A 22,421-nucleotide genomic window follows, 5' to 3' on the forward strand; every position below is an offset into this window, starting at 1 on the left:
TATGAGGTGCCTAGACCCACGTCTAATCGTTATGCGCAGGTCAAGGGGCTTAATAGCAAATTGCGCAAAGCGAAAATAATTAACATATGGACACTCCCACAATGCTAAAATATTCAGCAACGTCGTATTCCATATGTGTGTGCGTTCAACACGGGACGATAAGGCTTTCATAATACGATTGTGCGCAGAGCGAGGCCAATTTATGTATTACCACATGGTAAAACGCACCTTCAAAATCCAGCCCTAAGAGTCTTCTGAAAGAATATTATATTCAAAGATTTGTGCCGCATTTTCACGATTTTTCCCAAATAGCAGACCTACAAGCTTGTAGCGCGTCACTCGGTGGCGCGCTATGAGCTTGTAGTATAACAATGCTTAGTTAAAACACCAAAAGGGGTTCCCGAACAAAATGGGTTAAATCTTACCCTGCTTTAGTATGTTTCTTGCCTGCCCCTGCGTGACCACAGACCTTTGGCGAAAACGCGGGATCGTACTGAACACTTACAGAAACACACATGTTACTTGTACTTAAGTGCTTGGCTCTATGCACGAAAAGTGACGCGCTGAGAGCTTATAGATGTGATTATTTTATTTACAATTTTGCTAATGTAAAATTGTGTGAAGATGTTTGAACATTTGCCCAAAGCGGGGATGGCGGGTTTAAATGTGCTTAAACACTATCCTATCATTCCAGAGAGGAGCCGGAGCAGAGACACTAAACTAAGCACACAGCAGTGTTAGAAAGGGGGCAGGAAGGAAAGTGATGTTATCCCGGGTCTGGGCGGGTCCGCCATGACTTCCTTCTGGCAGACCTTGCTCCCTAGATAGGCTGTCAGGAAACAGCAGGCAGGAGTCGACGCATCCCCAACACTCCCCTGCTGTCCTCTGCCCAGTGGGACGGCTAAGGGCTAGTCCTGTCCTCTGTGGGACGGCTAAGGGCTAGTCCTGTCCTCTGTGGGACGGCTAAGGGCTAGTCCTGTCCTCTGTGGGACGGCTAAGGGCTAGTCCTGTCCTCTGTGGGACGGCTAAGGGCTAGTCCTGTCCTCTGGGACAGCTAAGGACTAGTCCTGTCCACTGTGGGACGGCTAAAGGCTAGTCCTGTCCTCTGTCGGACAGCTAAGGACTAGTCCTGTCCACTGTGGGACGGCTAAGGGCTAGTCCTGTCCTCTGTGGGAAGGCTAAGGGCTAGTCCTGTCCTCTGTGGGACGGCTAAGGGCTAGTCCTGTCCTCTGTGGGACGGCTAAGGGCTAGTCCTGTCCTCTGTGGGACGGCTAAGGGCTAGTCCTGTCCTCTGTGGGACGGCTAAGGGCTAGTCCTGTCCTCTGCCCAGTGGGACGGCTAAGGGCTAAGCTTTATTCTTGTCCCAGAGTAATACAAAAATAGAAAACGAGTTTGCATATTTGGCAGATTCCTAAAGCACTGTATTTCATTTTAGTAGTTGCATTGGGTACCAATCCAGGAAAATTAATTGAGGAGGATGTCCTTTTTTTTCCAAAAGTAAACAAAAAAACTAAGATACTGCCTCTGCTGCAGCTTTGTATTGATTCTGTCCTTTTTGGGTTCCTGTGCCAGGTAATGTAAATGCCAGTTTCCCCGGGGGATGAATAGATCTCGGTTGATGATGCTTTCTGTGAAGCATCCAAGCCGCCTTGAGATTATATTGAATACACTACTTAGCTGCAGATAAGTGCTGCAAATGAAATGGACTGCATGTTGCTAACGAGAGCGCCTGCTGCTCATCTCTTCATAATCTCCAATCCTCTCCTTCCTTCTGCCTCTCTTTTGCCCTCTCCCCTTTCGCCCTCATGTCTTCTGTCTCTCTCCGTTCATCCTGTCTACTTATCCTCTAGCCTCGGAAACCCAGACAATTTTATTTCCATGGAGGAAAAAAAAAGAGTCTGGGACCGAGTCCACTTCATTTCGGCATAGAGTAGCACAAACGTCGATCCCTTTCACTGCTGATTTGTGATCGTCTGCTCCTTTGTTAAATTGACGCACACACACACACACACACACACACCTCTCTCGTGTCGCGCAGCTGCGTCTAGATTCTCCCGGCGGATCCTGCCGGGAGCTGCCTATGCCATAGAAAGCATAGCTGGACCCCAGGCTACTTACTGTATCCTCTATTCACCTCCTCCTCACTCTTCTTCTTTTACTGTACATGATACTGAAGTCCCAGAATATGCCATTTTTGTATCAGTACAAAATATGTAACTTGTGGATCAGTACAAAATATGTATCCTCTTGTGGATCAGTACAAAATCAATGAATGTGTTTATTTGTATTTAGCACAATGAGATCAAGATGAATGTCACATGCACAAGTTTGAGACAAGGTGTGTGTGTGTGTGTGTGTGTGTGTGTGTGTGTGTGTGTGTGCGCAGTGTGCACGCACTGTACATGTCATGTACAGTAGATGGATATTAAGCTAGATAAATGTGTGTGGAGAAAAGTTAGTTAAAATGGTGTGTGTGTGTCCTCGTTCCGTCCTGTGCAGGTGCCAATGATCCTGGTGGGGAACAAGTGTGACCTAGAGGATGAACGCGTGGTGGGAAAGGAGCAGGGTCAGAACCTGGCCAGACAGTGGAACCACTGTGCCTTTTTAGAGTCCTCCGCAAAGTCAAAGATCAACGTCCTCGAAGTGAGTACAACACACGGATTGCACTGCGCACACACACACACACGTCACACACACACACAGCGGCTCTACTACCCTAACCTGCATCGCAAATGGCGACCGATACAGGTGCAGTTAGGCCCCGTTTCATACTCTGTCGTGCAACGGTGTCGTGCAGGGAAAATAGGAAAATGGCGCGCCACCGGGTGGCGCACTATGAGCTTGTAGGTCTGCTATTTTTGAAAAATCGTAAAAATTCAAAAATGTTTTGCAAAATGGTAAGACAAAGGCAAAAAGGTTTAGGTCTAAGGGGTTTAGCGGCGACTAAAATGGAGCCCTTTAAGTTTAAACCCTCATCTCAAAGCATTTCCACACTAACGGACATGAATTTCAGTTTGAGATGTTGTACCTGCTGCAGACAACCAACCACATCCAGTATTCTACCTGTAATTCTACCTTAATGGTGCTTTTATCCTAAAGCACTTTACATAGATTGTGCATTTCTTTCACCCATTCACACGCACATTCATACACTGATGGCGGAGGAAACCAGGCAAGGCACCAACCAGCACATCGGGAGCAATTTAGGGGTTCAGCGTCTTGCTCAAAGACACTTCGACACTAACTCTGGGGGAGCCCACAGGGATCGAACGGGGAACCTCACGGTTTCCCCATCCGTCCGATCTACCGGCCACTCTACACCTGAGCCACTGCTGCCCCTTGGTGTCACCTGCGTCAACCCTCTCATGAATCACATGTGTGTTCTGATTTTCCCTTTCTTGTAGATCTTCTATGACCTGGTCAGACAGATAAATAGGAAAACGCCAGTGGAAAAGAAGAAGGCAAAAAAGAAATCCAACTGTGTCCTGCTTTAAAAGACACCCATCCTACCCCTTACCCTGCAGCAGCTCTGAGCCAGGTGTGTGTCTGTCTCTGTGTGTGTCTGTGTGTGTGTGTCTCTTAGAGTATATATGAATAGAGACGGCACCTGGAGGAAACCCTGAGGAGAAATGGACATAGTGGCCGAATTTGGTATTGCAGCGTGGGCCCAAACACATGAACGCGCTGGTCTGTTGACTATCATTGTGCATGTTCACGATGACACGTGAACGCTGTTTCATAATGTGAACGCATGCAATGATGGTCAACGGCAGCACGTTCATGTGTTTGGGGCATATCCATCCCAGAATGCACTCCGGAAGGAGGAGTGAAATCGCCACATGTGCTTTAGAGCAACTTAATGCAAGTGGATGGGATGAGAACTCGGGTGCCGTCTCTATTCATATATACTCTAGTCTAAGGTGTGTCTGTGTCTGTCTGTCAGTGGTGGAAAAAGTACTCAAAGTTTTCACTTAAGTAAAAGGATCAATACTGCAATATAGAAATACTCTGTTACAAGTAAAGTCTGGAATAAAAGTATTGGGGTAAAAATGTACGTAAAGCACTAAAAGTTAAAGTACTCATTGTGCAGAATGTTCCATTTCAAGTTTTTGAATGTAGAAAAATCTTTTGGAAATGGCCGATCTATAAGCTCACAATACGACGCATTGTGTGCTTGTAGAATGTGTATAGGACTGAAGTGGTTAATGTATATTTTGTAATAATAATCTAAATGCGTGCGTTAGTAGTACTTTAATTACATCATTTTCCATGATCTGGCACAAATTAGTCGGGTCCTCCTTGAAAAACGGCAACAACGTGGTCTGCTCAGGGTCTGCTACAGGTAGCTACGCTAAAGGCAGCTAGTGAGTCGTAAAACAGCAGGGAGAATCGTGATCTCAAGTCTTGTGGAGGAATATCGAGATTCACGTTTGAGCAAGAATCGTGCAGCACTAATGTGTAAGTAGGTTTTCACTTTAATGAGTCCCCTGATGCAGGGATGGTCTTTTAGATGAGTCCCATGTCCCATTTTTATAATGCCATTTTTACAAATTGCAGCATTTAACTCCATTTTATGTTTATAATGTGGTTATATTCATGTAGAAAACAGAAAAATAAATGATAATTATAACTAAAGCTAGCACAGTAAACTAGAATAAAAAACAGTACAGTAGTGCATCCCGTGGATGCAGAGGTCGCTGTTTTATTAACCGTTTTGAGATGAAAAATGCAACCCATTTTAATCTGTGTGTGTGTGCGCGCAACTCCTCCAGCATAACAATCTGACCACCGTTCCCATGTGCTGTGTGTACACGGTAGCCACAGTGATCTGGACGGCGTAAACGCGGCCATTGTCTTAAACCAGGAACAATTCCGCATGATGCTGAATGAGTCAGGGTTGTTGTCCACAGGAAACGTGTTCGGACCCGTACGTTTCCATGAACCACTGCTGTTGTTCAGTGTTGATTTCGTTGACTAAAACTGACACAAAAGGTTCGACTACCTTTTTCCACTGATGAAAACTAAATGGAAACTAAATGACTAAGCTAATAACTAAGCTATGATGACTTAAACTAAAATTAAATGTATTGACAATTTCGTCAAACAAATAAAAACTAGACAAAAAAGGAATGGACTAGTGGACAAGAGACCCAGTATAAGTAATTTTACGCTTGTTTGTATCCTGAAAATAGCCGATCTACAAGCTCGCAGCGCGTTGTGAGCTTGTGTATTAGCTATTTTCAGCAAGTGTAAAATCAGTCATTACGACGGCATCAAGGCCCGCCAAAACACATTTTAGTTGACTAAATCAACTGCAGATTTAGTCGACTAAAATCTTATGACATTTAGTCGACCAAAAGTAGACAAACACTAAAACATTCCAGGTGACTAAAATGTTACTAAAACTAAATGAAAACTATTCAAGAGACTTGAAAAAAACAACACCGCTGTTGTTGCACCTCCTCGTGACGACCATCACAAACCCAGCCCAGTGTTTTGTGAATAAGGCCCATATTCCTGACTGAGTCAGTGCAGAGTGCTGTCATTAGCAACCTTCATGTTGGAGTGCTGTTGCGACTTCAGCAGATGGAGGAATGAGTCTGTGAATGACTGCGAGACAAATGTGCTTTGGTGTGAAACTGTGAATGCACAATGTGGGCATTTCTGACCGCCCATTTCACAATCCTGTCCAAGTTACTTCTCCATTTTTATTTTTCTCCAGTGATTTTTATTTTTATTTCTTTTTTTGACCTGTGAACAAACGCATGTCGTGTACTACTCAAATAGTCTCGTCAAATAGGCTTGGGTAATATTTTCATATGGCCATTAAAAATGGCTTGTAAGGAGCGATTTGGACACTCATGCATGAAGGAAGCATGAGTTCAAGTCCGTTGCTCTCCCCAGGTTGGCGGAGGGTGTGTAGAGCCCAGAATCAAAAATTAGATAATTGACACAGGAGCAACATATTTTCAGATGGGGTTGTTAGAGAAGCGTGATTATGAATCCCACCAACGTTCTAGGGTAGACCCGCCTCACCATGTGTCTGATTGGCTCCCGGGAAGACATGTTTTACTGACGTTAGGCCGTTCGGGTTAGGTTTAGGGGGTTGCATACTTAGTTTAGACTAGTCATTGGTTAGACATGGGTTAGGGTTAGGTTTAGGTGTGCTGCCCCGTGGGAGGTTAGGTTTAGGGTGAGGGTTTGAGATAGGTTGTAGTTGTAGGACTAATGACTGGTCGCAAAAACGAGGACTGTCAATCACAACGACTACTGGCCAATCACAGCGGGGCTTTTCTAGAACTGCGGTGGGATACATAACGCGTTGGAGAACCACTGACATAGAAACATTGGGTTTTTCTGAAAACTGTCATGATTTAGAAGACATTTGTAGAATCAGTTCTCAGGTCTAAATGGGTTAATGGGGATGGGGAGTGACACACAGCAAAGGTCGTCAGGATCGGGGCTGCATTTGTAGCCTAGGTGCCCGGACTGCTAGGCCGGCCCGGGCCAAGGTGTGCATTCTATTATTTATAACATCTTTGTTCAGGTTTTAAGTCAAATGACTTTAATACCAGCGTAGGAACAAGCTGTGATCTGTCATTCCGTTCAGTCGGTGACACACGGTGCGATCGACCACGAATCGGAACAAGCCTACCGTTAAACTGTCAACATGGCTTAGATGGCCTAACTTGCGCTTGCTTGAGGCTGACTTCAGCACTGCTGAGATTTAATGGGATTAATATAGTTGATTCCCACCATATATTTTTAGGTGTCTGACAGTCGGCAGCAGCCTGCAAAGCTCTTGTGGCCAAGCAGGATTTTGGGGCTTGGCTTTAGGCTATACTACGACCCAGAATAGTTACTGTCCATGACCGACTGACTCACTATCCGTTGTTGAAACATGCACAGATGACTTGTCATAAAGTGCTTAGTACATGACTAATCTACATACAATATGTATACATATAAATAAATAAATGTCGGTCATAAATGTTGATGTAGCCTACGTGTATAATATAAAGGAGTCTATAAAAACAAGGCATTCAGTTCAGTCTGTGCAATGTCACCCGACTTGGTTCTTGGTCTAATTGTTGACAAATAGAAACTGTTCAAGAGTCTGGTGCTGCTTTTTGAGGGTGAGGTTGCTTCTCACACTCAGGGCATCGTCATCATCATCATTTTTCGAGCGCAGTCGAGATCATGGATTTCACAATGCCCCGCCAGACTTTCTGGTCCTTTATTGCCATCCCCAGTTCCTGCTTACTGATGCATGTGTCCCTAGCGATGACATCACAGGGAACGACAGTTTTCTACCTCTGGTCTGCTTTGAGGCAGGACTCCAGAGAAGAAGGGAAGATATAACCTCATTGTCAGCTCTCAGGCGTGTGTGTGTGTGTGTGTGGGTGTGGGTGTGGGGCCCACTTCAGGTCCCACGATGTGTATTCCGAGTAACTTGAACAATAGGTGTGTGCTCTGGCCCAGTGTTGTTTATGGCAGCAAGTTTTAGTCATAGTTTTCATTTAGTTTCAGTCACATTTTAGTCACCTGGAATGTTTTAGTATTAGTCTAGTTTTAGTCGACTAAATGTCATAAATGTACTAAATGTCATTCGACTAAAATGTATTTTGGCGGGCCTTAATGCCGTCGTAAGGACTGATTTTTTTTTTTTTTTTTTTTTTTTTTCCTCAGCATGCAACAAAGTGTAAAATGACTTATACTGGATCTCTTGTCCACTAGGCCCTACCATTTTTGTCTGTTTTTTATTTGTTGACGAAATTGTCAGTATATTTAGTCTTGGTTTTAGTCATCATAGCTTAGTTTCCATGTAGTTTTCGTCAGTGGAAAAAGGTAGTCGACAAAAACAACACTACTTTGGCCTCCTGAAATCCACGATCAGCTCCTTGGTCTTCCTGACCAGGCTGTTCTCCTGGCACCGCTGTCTCCGTGTTCCAACCTCAGCTCGTCGTCGTCCATCAGGCCCATCACTGCCATGTCGTCCGCATATCTGATCATGACGTTGGAGCTACCAGAGATTAAAATGGGTGCATTTTGCATCCCAATACGCAGTTCATAGTTGAGGGACGCAATAAAACAACGACACATCCACGGGATGCACTACTATACTACTGTACTGTTTTTTTATTCTAGTTAACTTTGCTAGCTTTAGTTATAATAATCATTTCTTTTTCTGTTTCCTACATGAATATAACCACATTATAACCATATAAAATGAAATGGGAGTTAAATGCTGCAATTTGTAAAAATAACGTATTTTTGAAGTGGGACTCAAAATGTCCCTGGGACTCATCTAAAAGACCATCCCTGCATCCCGGGACTCATTACATTGAAAACCCATTTACATCACTGAGCTGTGCGCGGCTGTACGTATGTGACACAAATCAACACAAAAACGTAATATGCGTCGTTAACCCAATGTCAGAATGGTTCTCAAAATGTATTCGGGTTTCAATATAACTGCCAAGCAGCGTTGCTAAGGAGATGTTGGATACTTTGTTTCTTAACACAATTGCATTGACCCGAGCCCCAGTCGGCACATACAGCCCCAAACAACCACCGTTTGCAAACGGTGGATTCTCTACCAGCAAAGCTTTCTCCTTTTGTTTTATGGTGATTGTGTAATTTATTTGTTGACTTTAGATGTAGCTTGACGTTTTGCAACTACTCTGCCTTGATGATAAGCCATGAGCATTCTAAATGGCTAGTTGATTGTCTAGATGCCATTCTCCAGAGGGACTTTTGTGTTGTAATTGACTCATTTATGGACCAACGATCACATTGTAGTAATTGGCTAGCAGAACTGCTGGATGATTTTATGTTGGCGTAATAGACAAACTACTGCATGGCTGTCATGACTCACGAATATATATATATATATATATATATATATACATATCTGTATATCGCCATCGGCAAAGTCCTCTTTGACAGCCATCCCTGCTCTTGTATAACAAACCACAAATGAATATGTTTATTTAAGCCTGTAGGGTAATTTAGATTTATCACCATGACTGCAACTATTGTCTTATTAGGCGAGGCATATTCAGGAATCCTTAAGGAATGTGTGGAAAGTCTGTCGAAATGACTTAAAATGTAATTGCATTAGTAAGAAAACAAAGAATCTAACGTATGCATCCATTTATTTCTTACCAAACATTTTCTAGACCAAGAATTTAAGGCAGAGCGAGAGTCCGCTGGAAAGTGCTGTTCGCTCTGCACATAAAAAGCAGCTGGAATGCACCTTGATGTGGAAAGTTTGCCCTGGGACGGTAACGCTGGGCTTTAATTGGTTAACGGAATCTTAATGAGATCTTGAGAGTGTGTAACCTCAGCTGGAGATCTGCAGCATGGGGCCTCCATGTTTCCAAACGTTGAAACTAGTGAACCCGAACAAGTGACTGTGTCGCTGGGTCTTGGACCTGGGGGTCATTATTACGGTTTTTAACTTTTCACTCATTTTCAGTTTACCTCGTATCTCCTTATCTAGGGAACTCCGCGGTGTTGACCAAACGAGCATACTTCTGTCTTCATTTCTCACTTCAACAAGCCTCTCGTTTGGAATATTAACGCTTCTAGAGAGACTTTAGCGTGGTCATCGCGAGGCAAGCAAGCACCATTATGCCTCCCGTTATTTGGAGGGAACGGAAGGCGGGGCTTTTCAGAGTAAAATCTCCAATATCTTCTGGCACTCTAGCGCGTTTTATTTTGAAGAAAATCCCGGCACTGATTGTGTTTAATGGTTTAACTACTTGTGGCGGAACGTTCCATCAGAAGGAATCCAACCAGCAACTGCTTCTGGCGTAATGTTCCGTCTGATAAGCTTTATTATTGATATCAAACCGCTGATTTCTATTTTTTTATTATTATTTGGGCTTGGCTTTGCGCTTTCTAGAGCAAGGAGGGCTTCATTTTAGCTCGCTAGCATTGACGCTATTTATGTAGCATTAAACATGGACGCCCAAAACAGGATGTGGGTCCAGCGTGTGCAGCATTGAAATGGCCTCGGCAGTCTGAGGTTGGCTGTGCGTCCAGCAGGTGTGGCGTGTGTGTGGAGTTAACATGGGTTTGCTCATTTGGTTTAGGTTTAATTTTGTGAAAATGCCCCATGTCCCCCATGTAGTGTTTTGGTATGACCCGCCCCGGGGATTGAGACCCTCATAGATGGCCAGCCTCCTCCACAGATGCACTGTGAAAATGGAGACGTCATCGCCGGTACACTCATGCCGTCCTCTCTCTATATAAATTATTGCCGACGCATCTCTACTAGGCCCACAACATCATCCCAAAAGCCTATTTGCCTTCATTGTTGTCGATTCACGGCGACTCCAGAAATGCATGTGTTCACTTGCCGTCACTAGCGCAGTTACAATACACAGGTTCTAAGGTTGTAAAGAAGCGTTACTGTTGCTCCTGCATTCATCGGTTTGTGAGCAGACTTTTGGTCCCAGTCAGTGATAACACACTGGATTAGTAAGATAGACAGGGCCACAAAGAGGGCCCCCATGTTGGCCACACCACAAACAGTGTCCCTGAACCACCCACTGAGCCCCTAGGCACACATCCATCTGTGTTGGTCAGTTGGAGAAGGTGTAGTGTGTGTGTGTGCCCCCTCAGTCTGCATGCCCTGGGGCAGTGTCTGCCCCCACCCCTCGAGCCAGTGAACTGACACTAATAGGATTACAGACCCACTGTTTCACTCCCCACCATACAGCAGCATTTAAACTGCGAGAGGCAGGAAGTGAGGTTGGGGAAAGGGAGGGGGGGGGGGGGGGGGGGGGGTTGGGTGGGCATGAACGGAACAAAGAGGGACTTGGATCTGTTGTTTGACGACCGACGGTCATTTTCCTTAACCCATTTTGACCTGGGAACGATTCTACAAATGTGTTCTAAATCCTGACCTATGTCAGTGGTTCTCAAACATTTTCATGTCAAGGACCCCCAAGATTATATATGTAATTGGCCCGCCGACCCCCCCATCTGAAAATATGTTGTCCCAGGGACCTCACCAGAAGCAACGATTTGAGTTAAAAACTCAATATATATATTCAATGATTTGCACCACATTTTCACGATTTTTCAAAAATAAAATCTACGTCATAGCGCGGCACTCCGTTGCAGCTTGTAGGTCTGCTATTTTTTCAATGGCTAAAGTATAACAATGCTTAAAACACCAAAAGGGGGTTGCTGCCCAAAATGGCTTAACGCTCTGCAACCCCATGAACAGTGTCCCACTTCATCTGCCCCTGGAATGTGTATTCACATTCCCCAGTCACACTTTGCATAAAGAAAAGGCCTATAATATATAAATGCACGATTTACCATTCATAAAAGTACACTTTACATAGATTGTGAATTACATTCACCCATTCACATTCATCCAGTGATGGCAGAGGAAACCAGTGCAAGGCACCAACCAGCACATCAGGAGCAATTAGGGATTCAGTGTATTTCTCAAGGACACTTCGACACTAACTCTGAGGGTGTCAAACTCGCCGGCCCGCTCTACCCTTCCCTAGACTGATGCCTTATAATTTTCATTCTAACTCGACTGAACAGGTAGTCATAATGGCGCACAGAGCTGGCAGAGTAATTCAACCTGCATCTGGTGCTGCACGTCGTATGATTTTACAGAATGGTAAACGGCCTTGTCGGGGCCCGTAATAATACATCTTGGATTATATGATAGAAATTGCTGTTGGCACGCTTCCTTCAAGTCATTTCATCAGATGTACCGATTGATTTTAAGCCATTCCCAGCACTCTGCTGCTCTCCTCCTACCAAATGGCTTCAATGTAAAGCAACATCAATACTTATATAAGAGTGGTCATAATATCACATTGCCACGCCTGAAAGTACTGAACGGCCATTTGAACTCTATATGAATCCATTTCAATTGTCATTGGGTTTTGGAGCAGGCTGTGGTTTTTGCATAGATCAGATGAGCATCTCGGTTGATTTTGGCTCAACTCTCTGGACGTGTCTGTTGGGGAGAAGGGAGTGACTGTCTCTGGACTCCCACCCCCGGGGTTACCTCATTCGCAGCTGGCCATTAGTCCTCCCTCTCAGACGGGCAGTGGTGGGGAAAAAAGTACTCGATTGTTTTACGTAAGTAAAAGTACCAATACTGCAATGTAGAACTACTTCTAAGTAAAAGTATCGGCGTCAAAATGTACTCAAAGTACTAAAAGTAAAAGTCATTGTGCAGAATGTGTCATTTCACAAGTTCAAAATCGATTGGAAAATAGCCGATCCACAAGCTCGGCTATTTTAAAATGCCCGAAATGTATAGGGTTGAAGTGGTTAATGTATGTTTTTTAAATCGCCAAAGCAACTAGTAAGTAAAGGAGTAAAAGTAAAAAATTTGGCTCTGAGGTGTAGTGGAACAGAAGTAAAAGTACAGAAAATTGTAAATGCTCGAGTAAAGTACAAATACCTCAAAATTGTACTTAAATACAGTACTTAAGTAAAAGTACTTTCCACCACTGCAGACGGGGACCTACGATGTGGGAGGAGGAGGCGGTGTCGTCATTGGCTTGTCAGAACTGGAGACGTGGGTGTGTGTGTGTGTGTGTGTGTGTGTGTGTGTGGTCATTCAGGGAGAGGTTGGGAAAACTTGGTGCGGGGCTGCAGTCAATGTTTCTAAATGGCCACAAGAGGGCGTCCATGGATAACACATGTATGCTAATTTAGTGATGATTCAGTGAGGATTCATGTATGGAATTTTTCTTTTTCTTTTAGCAGTTACCGGGTGGTTAATATTGTGTTTGTCCTTAGTTGTAATGTTGGACGGTGTTGTCACCAGTTAGACATAACTTGGTAGGATGGAAAACCAGTGTTTTTCTTTTGGCAGCACATTTAGATTTTAGTTTTGGTCTTTTGAATAGTTTTCATTTAGTTTTAGTCACCTGGAATGTTTTAGTGTTTTAGTTAGGAAGGGACTAGTGACTAGTCCCTTCCTAACTTTTTAGTCTAGTTTTTATTTGTTGACGAAATTGTCAGTATATTTAGTCTTAGTTTTAGTCATCGTAGCTTAGCTTTCATTTAGTTTCCATTTAGTTTTCGACAGTGGAAAAAGGTAGTCGACGAACACTTTTCGTCTTAGTTTTAGTCGACGAAACACTGTGGAAAACCCCAGCCGTACCAGGAGTCCCAAGGAGTTGAAACGTCCTGTGAATGTCCTGTCTTGTCTTTTCCTCTTCAGAATGCTGTAATGAATGTCCTGTCTTGTCTTTTCCTCTTCAGAATGCTGTAATGAAGAACTGTTGCCCTGATTGGAACGTGCCAGCATTCCGACAGTACCCCACGACCCCCTCCCCCCCCCCCCCCGCCCGCCCGCCCGCCTGCTGCCATCAGCCATAAAACGGTGATCCGGCTGACCGATGTGCTCCTGTTGAAGATGAGGATGATCTACTTGAGAGAGAAAGAAAGAGCGAATGAGAGAGAGAGAGAGAAGACTCTGGTCTCTCAACCTCTGAGGGCAGTCCTCGGTGTCTTCTGTATCAGTGAGAGTCTGAATGGACAATCCGCACACAAACAAACTCCACCACAACGAACGAACTCTGATCATGATGATGATGATGATGATAAAAGCTTGACAAAACGCCTCTGATGGTAGAAACAAAAATGTGTCCCATTATTATCTGCCAATCTGTCCAGAGAGCAGCCCCCTTAACTTGTGTTTTTCGTTTTCCTCCCAAGAGTGTGACAGGAATGAATTAATGTTAAGGTGGAGAAATAAACTTCACAATTCAGTCTTTTTTTCATCTTCGCAATATTATTAGTGTATTTGAAAGACATGGAAGTTGAGCCCTTTTCTTTTTTTTTAGTTGTATGATTATAAATATTTGAAATGAGCATGAAAAAAAGAAACACATTTGTTATTAAAGCGTAAATGTTTTCAAGTGAAACCAAGTGGCAACGTGAGAACTTTTCTTTTTTTTTATAGCCATACACCTATCCTCTATGTCTGTCATGTCGATGGTGATAGATCCAGAACCACAAAGGATGTTTCATTTCGCCCTGTTCTATTCATGGACTTTTCTCTTCTGCAGATATCTCTCTCTCTGATGTGACTTAATTTTATACTCGGTCACTGGGAATTCATAGCTCCCATAATATATTCTAATGCCATTTTTTTTTTTTGCATAACAATGCTTCAGAAGAAAAAAAACTGGGTCTTTTATAGAAGAAATATGGGGAATAATAAGGATTGATTTCTATGTCTCTTGAAGCTGAAATATATTATACTAAACCAACTCTAATAATGCTTCTTGTGTTTTTCTGTCAAATGATGTTCCAGCTTTTATGGATTATTAAAGTACATTTTAGTACGTTTTCATTATAATGGTCATTGTATTTTTGTGAATTAAACTTTTATCCAAAACAGATTTGACTGATTTTGCGACCTGTGAAATGAAATGGTGTTAACGTACATTCTACGTTGAGCACGCGTTCTCATGACGCCAAAGCATTGGGGGGGGGAACGGCAATTGCATGATATTGATAACTTGTTTGCTCGCTTCAGTATTCAAAAAATGATTGTTTCAATATTGATTTTAATTCCATACAGTGAGTTGAACTTGGCCTCAATCAATCACTTAATGGTATTTGCATGCGAGGACGGGTGCAGGCTTTAGTTCCGACATACTATTGATCCGAAACCTCAATCCTAACCTAACCCTAACCGCAAGCACAGGAGCAGCGCATGTCGGACCATCGCTTTTTCGCATCGCATGTCCCCCCGCTTCGGATCTTCGGTGTGTCGGAAAAGTGTGCGTACCCCGCGAGGACAGGCTGTGTGTACTTGAAGCCTACTGCTGGGGTTCCCATTAACCAGTGTTGTTTTCGTCGACTAAAACTAATAGGAAATGTTTTCGTCGACTACCTTTTTTTCACTGACAAACTACATGAAAACTAAGCTACGATGACTAAAACTAATACTAAATATAGCCTACTGACAATTTCGTCAACTAATAAAAACTAGACTAAAATGTTAGGAAGGGACTAGTGGATAAGAGATCCAGTATAAGTCATTTTACACTTGGTTGCATGCTGAAAATAGCCGATCCACAAGCTCACAACGTGTGAAACGCGCTGTGAGCTTGTAGATCGGCTATTTTCAGCAGTAAAAATCAGTGTAAAATCAGTCATTACGACGACATCAAGGCCTGCCAAAATAAATTTTAGTCGACTAAAACTAGACTAACACTAAAACATTCCAGGTGACTAAAACTAAGTGAAAACTTCAGGAGACTACGACTAAAATATGAATTTGCTGCCAAAAGCAACACTGCAGTAGAAAAACCGTGGTAGGCCTAAAGTAGTCTCACTGTCTGCTCTAGATTGAATACTTGTAGTAGCGTACTAGAGGCCCCAATACCAGCTCTAGCCTACTAAAGGCCCCAATACCAGCTCTAGCCTACTAGGTCCAATCCCAATAATAGAATACCACCAGCGGTAGACTGAATTTAAAAATCAAACATTCATGAATAAAATAATTCAAAGACATTACTTTTTCTTGTTTTTAAATTAGTAGTGACATTTTTTGATCTACAAACTCACAACGTCATGCTTGTAGATAGATGTTCATTCGTTTGGGTCCTGGAGAGACAACATTTCCCTTCTGGTCTGAAGCTGAAACGTTTGGGAAATACTGCATCAGACTGCTACAGGTCCCAGTAATAGAAACACTGCAGCAGACTGCTACAGGTCCCAGTAATAGAAAACCACATTCGGGTAGGATTGAAAAACCGCAGTGGTAGAGTAAGAGGTGCCTGTGGAACAGAGTTGGGAATGAATGACTCAATGGTCATTTTCTTCGACCCATTCTGGACGGGGAACCCCTTTTGGTGTTTTAAGCATTATGTTATACTTTAGCTTGTAGGTCTGCTATTTTTGAAAAATCGTGAAAATGTGCCTCGAATCTTTGAATATAGAGCGAACGTTTTCAACTCAAATCTTTGCTAGTGGGAGGGTCCCTGGAACAACATAGCCTATGAGGTTTTTGAGAAAACTGTCATGATTTAGAAGATTTATTTTTATTTATTTCAACATCAGGTCTAAATGGGTTAACAAACCTGTTGAACAGAACTCAATTGACCTCTTACTCTCAGTGACCACAGGGTGGCAGTGTATGAACATAAGTGTCATACAGCCATATGTCCTGTAATCTAACCAGTTTATTGCAAAAGCATGATGTTCGTAGCTTCGACGTATCAGTGTTCATGACACTGACACACACGCAGTCATTTTTTTTTTTGTTTTTTTTTTTGTTTGTTTGTTTATTTATTTATTTATTCTCCTTGTGTTTCGCACATGTGCACTGCAGTGTTGTTTTTGGCAGAACATTTATATTTTTAGTTTTAGTCATGGTCTCTTGAATAGTTTTCATTTAGTTTTAGTCACATTTGTTCACCTGGAATGTTTTAGTGTTTAGTCTAGTTTTAGTCGACTAAATATAACATTTTTGTCGACTAAATCTACAGACTAAAATCTATCTTGGCGGGCCTTGATGCCGTCGTAATGACTGTTTTTTTACACTTGCTGAAAATAGCCTGTAAAGTTGCCTGAGGGGCGGTACAATGGGAAGTCAATAAGGAAGTCAAGGAAGGAAGGAAGAGAGAATTTCAGACCAGCCAAAACTGAAAAAATACTTTCTCCCACGTTTCCGTTGTCTCAGTTGTCTCCAAGTTTTATGCATCTTTGAAACATCTCACCGACACTTAAGCGGAGCGCAGATAGGCCTGAACGGAGCGTAGGCTATGTACAGCTGCGTTCTATTGAGTGCTTACGAACTGCAGAGGGAAGGCTGCCCCGTGACATAGCCGATCTACAAGCTTGTAGATCGGCTATTTTCAGCATGCAACCAAGTGTAAAATGACTTCTACTGGATATCTTGTCCACTAGTCCCTTCCTAACATTTTAGTCTATTTGTTGACGAAATTGTCAATAATATATATTTAGTCTTCATTTCAGTCATCATTAGCTTAGTTTTCATTTAGTTTCCATTTTGTTTCCGTCAGTGAAAAAAGGTAGTTGGCGACTTCCTTGTTTGCGTCCCGACTAAAGTGTATCATAGCTCTAAATCTACGGCGCTCTCAGTGGGTTTTGATCGAAACGGCGGCAATGTGACTATACTTAAAGGGGCATTCCACTAATTTTCAACATTTTACTATGTCATTAATATACCTTAAGAGCTGTAAAAGTCCCCCCCCCATTCTGTGTTTCCTGGAACTGGAGGTCTGAAAAAAATCATTAACATGGTGAATAACATCTTGATGATGTCATCAAGATGAGCTCTAAGGTATGTTAATGACATAGTAAAATGTTGAAAATGAGTGGTATTTCCCTTTAACCTAGCATCTCGTAATATATATATATATATATTGTATATATTCTAGAGAGAGTTTAGATGTGACAGTGCGAGGTCATAATGCAATATTATCTCCCTGTTTGCGGGGGTTAATGAAAGGTGGGGCTTTTCAGAGTGAAATCTGCCCCATCTGCTGGGCAATCTAGCAACGCAGGGACACATAGACATCTGCCCTTTTACCCTTCTGTAAAACAACTGAGAGACTGCCCTCTCCAGACCACGAATGCAGCATTTACTATGCGGAGAAAGAAATGCAAAAGGCCACCCCTCTCCTTTTCATGCCATGCCGGAAGGCAGCATTCAGGAGAATTGCTTTTTTCCGAAGTCTCTTGAACTTGGAACGCAGCATTTTGTGTTGAACAAATTTGTTTCTAAATCCATGTCGTATACACTGCATCTCCAGTAGATATCGAGTGCTGGGTTGCGCCACCGAAAATAGCTGATCTAGAACAAACGAAAATACATTGCATGGATGCAACTGGGACATATCCTCAGTGATGTATCCCAAGGTCATCAGGGTTTCGGGTCTCGCGAACATCATACCCCTCACTCGGGTGACCCAGCCAGGTTCCCGACTTACGTCCCAGTAGCTACAATACCCTCGATCAGACCCACTAGGGAAAGACCAGGGCCACACAATCCGTTGGAACCACTCCGGAACTACTATGCCGGGACTGAGAGGTACTATTCTGGCATGTGGAGGGACTAGGCTCTGTTGGTTGACTCCTGTCCGGGTTCCTCCTACGTCTCACCAGGTCCACTCCTGCTCTCACCAAGAGTACAGTGAGGACCTGTCTGGGTGGGAGCCCCGGGTTCAATCCCTGCTTCGGAGATAGTGTAATGCACTATCTACACCACACACACAAAACTAAAGTCAGAAATAAAGTCTGACTACAGACCCTCACATGCCTATATGGAAACATTAGTTTCCGACGAGTTCTCTTTCTACACTACTTAACACGGAGTACAGAGTAACAGAGTAAGGCCAAGTGTGGACAAAGACGGAAACATGCACACCGCATAGACGAACAGGCTGGTGAGACATAGAGGACACTAGGCAGGAGGCAAACCATAGTCCTAGAGACCTCTCAGTGCCTGATATCCCCCAAGAACACACACAGCAGAGAGAGCTTCCTGTTTGTTCTGGCAGGAGAGAAAGGACAGTGGGCGGGGCCACGTGGTGGGGAGGGGGGGTGCCCTGGGCACGGCGGTCGCTGTGGTGTGTCCAGCACTGGTTTGATGCACCTGGCCGGCAGGTTTCGAACCACAGCCTGTTGGCCGGGTGTGGCCTTCCCTCCCGGTGCTGGTTGCGCCTCAGTGATGGCCGCGCACGGGGCGCCCCTCCGTGGACTTGTCTATAGCTGGAAGCCTGGAGGAGAGGGGCAGTGACTTGGCCAATCACTGCTGACCCGCCAACTGGAGAGTGTAGTGGTTGAGGGTTGAAACACTCTAAGAAGGTTGGAGACCACCTGATGACCTCTCTTCCAGGCCAAGGCATCCATTAGAAATGGAGTATATTCGCATCTTTGATGTATTTACAAACAAAACACCATACTAAAAGCAAAGCTGTTGAAAATGTGGAAATAAGCTCATGTCTCCCACTTGGATGAATTAGCTGTCTTCTAATCTACATGACCTATGGATAGCGGTTGAGTGTCTGGGTTTATTTTTTTCAGGGCTCCAGCTATTCCCTAAAGTTATTGCGGGCCATTTCCCGGTGAGGTGAGAACAAAAAAATGCTGTATCATGTATCATCTAAGCTCCTTGCATCAGAGGAGGAGGAGGAGGAGGAGGAGGAGAATGCTGATGGCAGTGATGGGATTAGCGCTTTACGTGACTCAACGTCTCAGTTTGGTATTTTATTCTTATCACCTAAACTCCAGCCTTGATCATGCCTTTTTAATCCCTTTAGTGCAGCAGCAGCCCAACTCCAACACTTCTTATCCCTTTCTGCCTGCCAGAGGTGTTATTCATCTCCATTCTGCACCGTCCTGGAAGGGTAGAGAAGAGATACTGCTATATATAGCACCAGGTGGGCTTACTGTCACACCTATGAAGCTCTCATATTGCTGCTGAATAATTGCTTGTATAGTTATTGGAGCTTGTAGTTTAACACAAAGCTTGCTAGCGATCTCAGGCACCTCTGGTGCTAAATTATAGCATTGGAGGACCACCCTTTTCCAAGGCAGACAGCAAATGTTCTCTTATACCGTAGCAAGAATCACACCGCATACCTCAAAATAAAGCTTAATTTGTCCACTCCAATTTGATTGATTTTACCATCTTCCATTCTGGAGATATTGATCTTTATGCTTTTGTAGGAACGTGCTGTTCTTGAACAGAAAGCTGAGTTATGGACCGTGTTATGTCAGACATTGACAGGCAGATATAGAAATGAACACAACAAATATCCTATACATACTATACACCGAATGAAATCCCTGAATGTCTACTTTTACGAGGAAAAAAGTACACATTGATCCCATCTACCCTTCGTCGGTAATTGGCTTTGGAATGCAGCTACAGAATGAGCGTAGGGACTGAGGGAACATATTGGGGCTACGTTAGTACTGTTATTTGTTTATTTTTGATGATGATGACGGCTAGATGTGGCGGGTGAAACAATGCAAAGACGCGTTGTCATTATTTATCCATACGTGTCTGTGCATCATCGACGGTGGTGTGGAACAGGAGGGGAACAGCAATTGCTGTTCCCGGTGACCGGTCCCTCGAGAATCCGTGAAGTTGTGATTCGTTTGTTAGTTGTCTTGTTTGTTCGTAGCTTATATGCAGAAGGAAAGGAGACATTAATCTGACCGACTTCTGTTATGATGGTGTTAGGCAGCGTCCATGGGCCGCCATGTCCCGACCGACACTACACACAAAGACCCCCTCCCCTCCAAACAGGAGGGGAGGGGAGGGGGGAGAAACTGGAGGGGAGGTGCCGATCGGATGTTATGCAGTGTGATTCTGTTGACTGGAGTTGTATGTACGCTCCACATTGGCATTTACTCGTCTCGCCCATAATTTGACTCGGTCTCGGACCTTAAGGGACTTGGGACTCTTCCCCCACCATTATACCCATCATTTTATGAGGAGCCCATTCACCTTCAAATTATAAGAGAGCAGCTGTCTGGCGCTGATAGACAGATATCGTTAAATAACGGAGCGCAGCTGACGTGCCTGTTGTTTTCTGTACCTATATCAAAAGAGGAAAAATAATAATAATCTGGTCTCTGTCTTTTTTCCAGTGAGCAATATGCATTGCCTTTTTGTTTTATAACTGGTTGGACTTCTTTATTTAATGAAAGAGAGGATCTACAACGTTCGGAATACTCTGATTACTCTTTGGGGATTACTTTGGGATACTTTGACTCTGGGACACCTTTAACCCTCTAAGACCCAGCGTTGCTTTTTAGCAACAATTTTATTTTAAATAATTACTAAATTATTATTATTCTTTCTGTTCTTTTTCACCTAAACGTCATCAGTGATGTTCATTGCAATGCCATTTCAATGCCATTGGTCATGATATTGGTCATTAGAATGTCTAGAACATGTTTTATTCATTATTGTGAAAGATATCCCCCAAATGTAAATTATTAATTTATTATATTATTATATAATTATTATAAGTTTTTCATCATTTTATTTTTTTAACATATTTTTTAGTCTTAGTCCTAGTAGTACAAAGTAGTAGTAAGGTTGAAATCTATTTTTTGCAAGTAGAAATTAATGCGGGTTAAAGGGACATTGTGGGGGAAAAACCGTGAAGTGAACATTTTATTTACATTTTGAAGAGACTTTTTGTTCTTTTGTTCAATTGTAATATTTTTGTTTCTACCTTAATTCAGATAAAGAACAAAGAATAAAAATAAAAATAAAAAGTTTTGTGTTTTCTTTTTGCTCTACAATACAGTTTGTTTCCAGTATAAAGATTTACTGTCGCAGGTACAGGACCTTTATTTCTTTACTTTATTTAATATAACTCAGACATATAACTTCATGGTTCTGATTGCGAACGCCAGTGAGCCTTTACTATGAGACCCAGCAGAACATCTGTGTGTCACGCTGTAACACCACCCGCCCGCCACCAGAAGGCGCAGCTGTAACACACAAAAAACACATGCACACATGCACGCACACACGCAAGTGCATCGCACGCAAACAAAAAAAAAAAGAAAAAAAAAAAGGATAATAAACAAAATTAAACAAAATAATAAATAAAAAACGTTAAGAAAAGAAAATAAAAAAGGGGGGGAAAAGCTCTGTGTGTGGGTGTGTGTGTGAGACTGCCACAACAGCTGCGTTCGCTTCCCGCATTCACGCGTCTTACTTGTTGTTATACAGGTATATGACTGACTATGCCAGGCTATACAGAACCACTGTGGTGCACTGTAGTCTCACATAGTCTTTCTAGTGGACAAATACATTTCATTAGGGCTGGGAAGACTAACCAGTGGTGGAAAAAAGTACTCAAGTAATCAAGTACTCAGCAATACTGCAATATATAACTACTTCGTTACAAGTAAAAGTACGGAATTGAAAATGTACTTAGTACAAAAGTAAAAGTAAAAGTACAAAAGTATCGGCATCAAAATGTACTTAAAGTACTGAAAGTAAAAGTACTCACATTGCAGAATGTCCCATCTGTGTACAAAATCTTTTGAAAATAGCAGATCTACAAGTGGTATTCCTAAATAAAGAATTTCAAACAGAACAGTACATTTTATTTAATAACCGAAGGAAGAGAGATGCGGAATGAGGTCATATTTTTGGGGGAAATATTATGAAATGTTATTTGGCTCTATAAATGACTTAGTTATTCTGTGCCTGCACGATACAACTAACATTGTGATGTGATGTGATGTTCTGCCCCCCTCCCCCCCTCCCTCTCTGTCAAGCCCTGCCTCCACCCCCCTATCCTTCTTCTTCCTCTTTTCTTTTTTTTCTGATGCAAGAAGGCTGAGGGCAGCGCCGAAATATGGCTGCAGCTGTGTAGCTCTGATTGTTGTCTCTATCCCCGTAACTG

At 43.0% G+C, this 22,421-nt stretch overlaps 2 protein-coding genes across 11 annotated transcripts in view; both read left to right on the forward strand.

Moving 5' to 3' along the window:
• The window catches only part of shisa4 (shisa family member 4), a 64,557-nt gene extending 58,578 nt beyond the window's left edge, over positions 1-5,979 (forward strand). Inside the window, exon 6 of the transcript XR_013965161.1 lies at positions 5,960-5,979. The gene's annotated coding sequence lies outside the window, so the exon portion shown is untranslated. The remainder of the gene's footprint in view (positions 1-5,959) is intronic.
• The window catches only part of LOC308327144 (ras-related protein Rap-1A-like), a 32,401-nt gene extending 18,439 nt beyond the window's left edge, over positions 1-13,962 (forward strand). For 9 of the 10 annotated variants that reach the window (XM_080780336.1, XM_080780338.1, XM_080780339.1 and 6 more), the window contains exons 6-8: positions 2,500-2,643; positions 3,405-3,538; positions 13,261-13,962. In XM_080780336.1, the coding sequence (XP_080636462.1) occupies positions 2,500-2,643; positions 3,405-3,494 (234 nt within the window). In that variant the 3' untranslated portion in view covers positions 3,495-3,538; positions 13,261-13,962. Of the gene's footprint in view, positions 1-2,499; positions 2,644-3,404; positions 3,539-13,219 lie in introns of all 10 variants that reach the window. The other variant, XM_080780337.1, reaches the window with a different exon arrangement.
• The last annotated feature ends 8,459 nt before the right edge of the window (positions 13,963-22,421 follow it).

This window comes from Protomyctophum bolini (genome assembly GCF_963924005.1).
Source record: "Protomyctophum bolini genome assembly, chromosome: 2".
In the NCBI taxonomy this organism is placed as follows: domain Eukaryota; kingdom Metazoa; phylum Chordata; class Actinopteri; order Myctophiformes; family Myctophidae; genus Protomyctophum; species Protomyctophum bolini.